This window comes from Aegilops tauschii, chromosome 4, assembly GCF_002575655.3.
Source record: "Aegilops tauschii subsp. strangulata cultivar AL8/78 chromosome 4, Aet v6.0, whole genome shotgun sequence".
Classification (NCBI taxonomy): Eukaryota; Viridiplantae; Streptophyta; class Magnoliopsida; order Poales; family Poaceae; genus Aegilops; species Aegilops tauschii.
This window is the reverse complement of record NC_053038.3, coordinates 16,186,845-16,194,929: the sequence shown is the minus strand read 5'-3', so window position 1 is coordinate 16,194,929 and position 8,085 is coordinate 16,186,845. Positions and strand designations below refer to the sequence as shown.

At 39.9% G+C, this 8,085-nt stretch overlaps 1 protein-coding gene across 1 annotated transcript; it reads right to left on the bottom strand.

Annotated features, from left to right (window-relative positions):
- Window positions 1–260: 260 nt before the first annotated feature.
- On the bottom strand, window positions 261–5,465 carry LOC109741798 (uncharacterized). Its single transcript, XM_020300889.4, has 5 exons — window positions 5,056–5,465; window positions 3,942–4,028; window positions 2,303–3,808; window positions 1,499–1,688; window positions 261–1,149 (listed from the first exon to the last, which is right to left on the bottom strand). Exons 2-5 carry the CDS (start codon window positions 3,954–3,956, stop codon window positions 521–523), a joined length of 2,340 nt encoding a protein of 779 aa, XP_020156478.1. The 5' UTR covers window positions 3,957–4,028; window positions 5,056–5,465; the 3' UTR covers window positions 261–520.
- Window positions 5,466–8,085: the final 2,620 nt, after the last annotated feature.

Sequence of the window (8,085 nt, the reverse complement as noted above, 5' to 3'; positions counted from 1 at the left end):
CGTTACTGTTTCAAAGAAGAAAATTGTCCAGTATCTAGTGGCATATTACTAGTATATCAGACCCGAAAAAATGTTGCGTCTGTATCAACAAGCCTTACGCCTGTGCACTTCAAAGGCAACAGCACCGCTTGATTACAGCATATACGCTGAAAGATTGTTCATAAAAAAACTCAGCCTTGTTTTCTTCACCAGCATGTCTTGGAATATTGAAATCCCCTCCCATATATGGGCAATCTATATTGTTACAAAAATCAGAGAGCTCGGTAAAGAATTCTACTTTAAATTCCTCATGGGCAGAAATTGTCCAGTATCAAGTGACATAATAATTATATCATAGACTAAAAAAACTGTTGCGTCTGTATCAACAAGCCTTACATCTGTGCACTTCTTCGAAGGCAACAAACATTAACGCTTAGAACAGCATATACGCTTGAAGATTGTTCATGGAAAAACTAACTCAGACTTGTCACTGTACTTTCTTGCGATGTTCTTGCGATAGACTGAGTTTCGTCAATTTGATCTACATACATGCAGCGGCCGACCCTGAGAGTGAGAGGAATTCCAATATGACTTCTTCCAAGAGGTCAGCATGTAACATGACGGCTATCTGGTTGCCCACCGCATATATGTCATCATCAGCTTGCAGCCAGTTTGGATCCAGAACCTTGTCATCAGGATGCCCTATCGCCAGCTCCTCCTGCTGCCTAACCATCATTTGCCAAACCTTCTCAACAGGCCCTTCAGGGCCCCAGATAGGCCTGCACTGTCTAGTAGAACTCACCCATGGGTGTATATTGGTGCAAGGTGCAAGGACATCGGAGAGAACAGAATTTGCAAGATCAAACATAAGTCTCCTCTTTGGCTTTGGCCATGAAGTCATTTTGGCGTACTTGCTCTCAAGCCTCTCAAAGACTTGGGGACCAACAGGGAAACTAGATGAGTGCCATGACTTGCACAAGAGCTGCCAGTCAGTTGAAACTATCATACCAGAGCTTATAAGAATATCAAGGAGATATGAGAAGTCCCTGTCCTCCTCAACCTGAAATGCTTCCAAAGATTTGTAAGAAGAATCATTGCCATCATCACATGACATGGAGGAGACTTCAGGTTCATCTCGGAATCGACGATGGTCCATTTGTGTCTCCACACCTGAGGTTAATAAAGAAGTTCCAGTTAATGAATGCATGATGCAAAAATTCTGTAAACAAATCTTTTGTGCAATTCTCGTAAATAGCTGCACTCCTCACAACATTTTTGGCATACTAAAAGAAGTGATTTAAAACTCAACTTAACTATACACCTAAATTCTTTGTTTGAACATCATGTTGCAATGTGTGAGTTAGCAATAATGTTTATCAGATGCTATGTCGTAAGTATATAGCTTAATTTAATGATTGTTTGTATTAACTTCGCAGTTTAGTAGAGCTGGCAATGTACTACAAAAAGACACAAGCCCTAGTCTATGCAGTACAGCCTTCTAGCTATATTGTTGTCTTACTGGGCATGTCTTGCAAGTCATTCTTGAAGAATCCAGAACAGCAACTGTCTTCATCAGTTGGGGGCTGTAGAATGGACACTGGGCTCGGCTGCTCAAACTCTTCCAATCCTTTACGAGACTTTGCCAGATCATCATGATTAGAAATAGATATGGATTCATAGTCATGACACTGCAAAGGCGTTGCTGAAACCTAAAAAAGATAGGGAAACGACTTGAAGAGCTGTGCACCATAAACTTAGGCTTCATGGTATCAGAATGAAAAGATTTAACAATCTAAAATGATGAAAGTTGCATTAGAGTCTACATAGTTAGTGGGGAAAATGATGAAGTTTAAATATGACATAACAACAAGTACTCTACTATAGTGGAACAATGCACATCTGATATCATGAAAAAATAGAACTTAGAAAACATATTAATGTTAAAGAAAAAATATCATGAATTGCATATAATTCAGGATCAATAACTGAAACAGTCTCATTACAATGATTCTGAGTGAGTGAATTGAGTTCACAGAGTTCTTTTATCTTGTCAGAAAACACTTGATTTTTTTTTAATGACGGAAGAAACACATCCTCATGATAATAAGAAAATTATGAAATAGGAGTATGATTCAAAGCAGCAGTTGAACACTTATTATTGCAGAGGAATTGGATTGTTCATGCTTCTATGTTAAATTGTTAATAGTAGAGAACTTTTTCGCTATTTTATTCTTGATTCGTTGAAACAACAGAAAGTATGCAACATGCAAGAATATTATGTTTTGTTTTACTTTGCTAAATTCATGGCGCACAAAGTTCAGACCTTCTGTTTCCTAGATAATTGCAATTGAAACGCAGAAGGCACAGTTTCAGCAGGCTCGTGGATTAAGCCCTCATCTGTCGCGAACAATACTCTCTCATTTATGCAGTCAGAAGTTGAAACATTATCAGATGGACGCCATGAATGACACCTGAAATCATCAAGAGAAGGAGAAGCAGGTCTCCGCTGCTCCAAGGCAAGACTTTTTACCACAGAAGCATTCCTTAAGTTATTTTGCCTCCCGCTGGCAATTTGCTTGAGCCTTCGTTTGGCCAGAAAAGAATCAAAGGTAACCTTGCCGTTGTTGTAACTAACTGAAGGATCTGGGAAAATTTCACTGTTAGGAGACCCTTCGCAGGAAGAACTCCTGTCCAATGAGGTGTGAAGAGACAGTGGAGATCCATGCTTTGGTAAAACTATAAAGCATCCTTCCCTGTTGTGGCCTTTGCCCTGGTCAAGTTTACTGTGTTGAATCTGAGCATGCGGGTTCAAATTTTTCTTTACCCTCTCTGAATCAGATAAAGCAAACATCTGTGCAAGAGTTCTCGATCCGACATCACCTTCATCATACTTCCGAAAGGATTTCCCAGGTAAGCTACTTGATGATGGCTTGTTGTTTTGCCTGGAGTTAATGTCACCTCCAGAATACATCTGAAATGATCCGGTGCTATTCATATCTATGATGTTGAATTGATCAAATGATGGCTCCTCTCCTTTTGACAGAGAATTGATGGCATCACTAGTCAAGTATCTTTCTCTTTTTATTCTAGCCACATTAACAGTATCTGAAAGATGTTGTGAAACTCTCTCATTGCTCATTACAACAGACTCAGCCAACTTCTTCTTCCTATTTCTCCTGGAATTGCAATTGTCATGAGAGAGCAACGACATGGAAAAAGAGTTCTCTGGATCATGGCTGTTTCCCAAGCCAGGCTCCAGAACGACAATGTTGTTGAAATCTCCGTAATTCCCTCTCGGCAGATCTTTTATATCTTTAAGTGAGGAATTAGCTAAACCCACTGGGTACTTCCTGAAAGTGCCTGTGATATCTTTCTCATGTTGATTATTTGGGGAATAATTCACATCGCGGGGGCACTTCTCAAACAAAGGATTGTCTATTTCAAGTGGGTTCAAGCGATCCAAGCCATTGTTGTACTCCACGTCATTATCAAATGTTCCATCACAATAGGGAGACTTTGACGGCATAAGCTTTTTCAATTTCATTGCACTCCTCTTCAAGCTTGGCAGACCTTTAGGGCAATGATACGACATCTCTTTTGTGAAAGTCTCCGGTAGCTCCTCCGACACTTCAAAGACATCCTTGAATTGTTGATGTCTTTTATGGGCTACGTAAGTAGGTGGCAATACGTCAATTCCCATCAGTTTTGCGACCACACTGGGGGATGACCGTCTTTCCTCCAATTCTTTCAGTACATCCTTCCCAACAAGTAGTTTAGCTGGACAGCTGCTAGTCCTTTGTGGCCTGCACTCCTTATATCGATGCCCAAGCTATAGACAATTTCAAGAAAAGAAAAAGGGAAAAAAAAACAGTGCTTCAGAATTTTGGTTGTTGATCACAAGTTATAACTATGAAATCATTCAGTTTCAAGAGGATTTTAATGAACAGAAGGAAGTAACTCACCGAAATTTGTTCCATCTTGAAGAGTGACTATATGGAGAATCAACTAAGAGAGGTTCTGATATTCGTCTCAAGTCAAGTGCTTTGTGCCTGCAGATATACATGGAACAAAGATTTAAAGAATGCACATAAGATGGAGAGATAAAATTAACACATAGTGGCACTCGAAGTCTTTGATTTTTCTGCATCAAACAAATTCTAAATGTGACTAGCAAGCCAGTAAACTTGCCGTCACTGTGAAATCGATATTATCAGCTTACTTAATTAGGAAATCTACTCCTCATCTATCTCTGAGCTTTCCATTGCTCCACAATGCCATGTCAGAACTCAGACTAGCTACTACAGAAACACAACGGCATAACTCTGCGCTTGGAGCATGGTGAGAAAGCACAGTAAGGCGTCGGAAACATAGGCTATGTACTGCATGCAAAGTAGATCTGTACATATGAAGAGCTATTTTTTGCGTAAAGGAATCCATTAAAACCAGTACACGAACTGTGACATGCTAACAACTCAACTCCAAAAGACATATACAAACTGTAGCATTGTGATGCTATATTTATTTATTTTTGCGGAGAAAACTTCCGATCTATTCATCATCTGTCAAGGTAGTACAAAAAACACTAGAAGTAAAAAATACATCCAGGTTCGTAGACTACCTAGCGACGACTACAAGCACATTGTGATGCTATATTGTAGGCAAGGGGCACTAAAAACAACAGTATGAACCGTACGTAAGTAAAGCAAAAAGCCAAAAAGGGATAAAAGTGCTGAACTCAATACTGGATATGCCTTTCTAGGTGCAGCACCAGAAAGCCTCTTTCCGAGAAAGTGGCATTCTCTGAGGAAATAAACTAATGCGCCAGAGAAAATCACAACCCGAACGAGATTAAACTAGGCGTGTGTGCAGTTGCAGACTGGCCTTCTGAATGTGGCTTGTCAGCTTATCAATTGCAGTTGTTCTCTGTTGGATGTGTGTGTGTGTGTAGGTATAGATCGATCTTAAAATGGAGTAGTACATTATTGGAGAATAGTATTAATTTTCACAAAGAGTGACTGTAAGTTGCTGCGAACAGAAATTTCAGAAAGAAACAAGTTTTTAATAAATACCACTCACCTCAGATCTGAAGACCACCGGGGCGTAGCACCAAAGCAGATTCGCTCCTTAACCGGACGCGGGGCTTCCTCGCGGCACCACGGTAGCCGGAGCAATGGCTCGGCCAGCCACCCAAGAAACACCCCCGAAAGAAATCGCCGCCGCCGCCGCGACGAACAGTTGCCCAGACGATGTTCGCCGCCGGAGACGGGGGAAGTGGTGCGGCGTGGACAGGCAAGGGGGGATCTCCGGTGGCAAATGCGCGCGAGCCTCCGAGAGGAATCACCTCGGCATTCGCGGCCTCTCTCCTGCCTCCGCTTCTTCTTTTTTCTATCTCGGTTGGATTTGGGAGAGGCGGAGAGGAGGACTGGAGGAGCACCGCAACGGTGCGGGGCCTGAAGGCCGAATGGTACCGGACGGATCAGGAATTTAATTGGCGGCGTTAGATGAACTAATTAAATGCTACGGACGAGATTTACTACTAGCCTCACATGCCTGCGTACACAGATCCCCGTCAATCTCTCTCAATGGAACGACCGATCCCGCCGCTACAGTACTGTATGGTGCTACAGCACCGATGACACGTGGGGTCGGACCCGCATTAGCGGCGATAGTACGACTCTACTGCACGGTGTGTTACTGCGGAGGGTCCCAATCTATCTATACAGTATTAGGCTACTTCTTAGTGGGGTGTATGATACTATCTCCATAGTGCATAATGTCATAGTGTAGTACTCCCTCCGTTCTTAAATATAAGTCTTTTTAGAGATTTCACTATGAACCACATACGAATGTATATAGATGCATTTTAAGTTTAGATTCATTCATTTTGCTCCGTATGTAGTCCATTTAGTGGAATCTCTAAAAGACTTATATTTAGGAACGGAGGGAGTATCATACATGATCATATTTATTGCTATGCATGACACAAAGTAGCATAGCATTTAACATGATACGGTATTTATTATGTTACTCTAACCCTCTCTCTTTTCTTTAAATGTCTGCCACATAAGTATGTTTGCTAGGCCCAAGTTCATGATACCGGTTATGTTACCCCCACTATGGCCAGCCTTAAAGGAGAATTGGTACCTCATTGTTTCACTACTAATGTGAGAACAATTTAAAAACAGAGCGTCGAATCAATTTAAAACCTAAGTCATTAATATAATTAATAATTAGTTTAATTATGTGTGCAATTAATTAGCATGTTGATGATTTTTTCAGGATGCTTGTGATGTTAGGGCATCTCAAAAGCGAACCTCTAAAATGGACATATTATTTATCCGTTGATCGGTCTGAACTGGTGTCCGAACACAGATTTTGAGGCCGGCCATCCAATCGTATTCACCAAATGTCCACCTCTATTAACACAGGACGAAGGGCAAACAAACTATTGTTTGACGGATCAAGCCTTCCGTTTTTTGGTTGATGTGTTAGCAAATGATGTGTCCTTATTTACGCATGAAATAAAATCATCATGATGGCAATTTCCTAAGAAAAAACATGGAGTTAAAGAAAAGGAAAAGTTGTAACTGCACTGCCATGTAGCTTTACCTTTTATCTAGGTCATCCATTTTTCCATCAACATTCACACGTACAAACTTTTTTTTGGTTTCTCCCAAATAAGAAAACATTTAAACCTGAAACTTTGCAGGTCAACATCAGGACTAGCATGTGTAGATTTCTTTTTGTCTTTTTATGTACGGAAATATAAAAAATGATACAAAAAACTCATTCAAATTTTTTATTTTGCATTAAAATCAGAAACATTTTATTCCTAGAGTGGTACTACACATTTTGTCACCCTGGTATTTTGAGTGATATGCATTAATATTTTGCTAGTCAAATATGTGGCCAAAGTTTGACCCAAAATACGATGAAGACTAATAAACCCAGATGGAGGTAGTACTTGTATGGCGTTGACCTAAAAAAGTCAAGGTCAAATGTTCTCTTGTTTGAAAGAAACAAAAAAGAGAAATTACTATCTAAAGACAACATAGATCTTGACAAAAAACAGAATGCCCTAGATAGAATGTGTAGCTACATAGGGGTGTATAACATCCATACAAGAAGAGAAATTTATTTTCATTAATATATGCCATGCCTGAACCACGATCATGCATTAATTAGCAACTTTAATCTCTTTATATAAATCAACATATGCTAATGGGTTGACCCAACAATTTTGATACCATTACAATAGCATGATCTAGACTTGACCCGACGACCATGAAGCATGGAGCCTTAGGCACCATGGTGTCCCATTACATATGTCGTCCATTGCTAGCTTCTATGCCATTAATTTGAAAGAAAAATAAATACATAATTAAGCACAAAAGAAGACATCATTTGGTGATAACAACTATGCGTACATATAATCAGTATAACCATGAAAAAAGTAGAATGACGTCATCATAGAGAAATAACTATGTACTGGTATTCTCGAGCACTGATCAATTTTGTCTATCTTTTTACACTATTCTTTCACAAGCTTAAATAGGATTAATTTGGTTGTGTAGAATACAAAAGCAGAAGACGTAAATCCAAATTGAAAATCATTGCACGGTGTACTACATCCTACTATAAATCCAAATTGGGATGTCAGCTAGGATCCTTCCCTTTCACCTATATGGGTCTCCTCCTTTTTTTGCGCACACTATATGGATCTCCTCCTCAGAATTAATAAGCTCAAAATAATGACATGATGCAGAGAATTGAAAGATTAATTGCCGGTTGCTCCACTCTTCTTTCATATGATGGAAGACTACAACTAATCAAGTCTGTCTTTTCTTTCCTTCCTGCTTATTTCATTTGCTGCTTTGCTCTACCTGTGGATGCAGTAGATTAGGTCAACAAATACCTAAGGCTTTGTTGATGGAGGAAATTTGGCTCCGACGATATTGGCCCAGCTCTAGGAGTTTTAGAAATTGCTTCCCAAAGTAAAGCTCTGCTTATGAAGAGCCTAGACAAATTCTATAACAAAGAAGACATGCCTTTGGTCCGTCTGATGTGGGAATGCACCACCCCATGGAAGAAATGATGGTTCGTTTT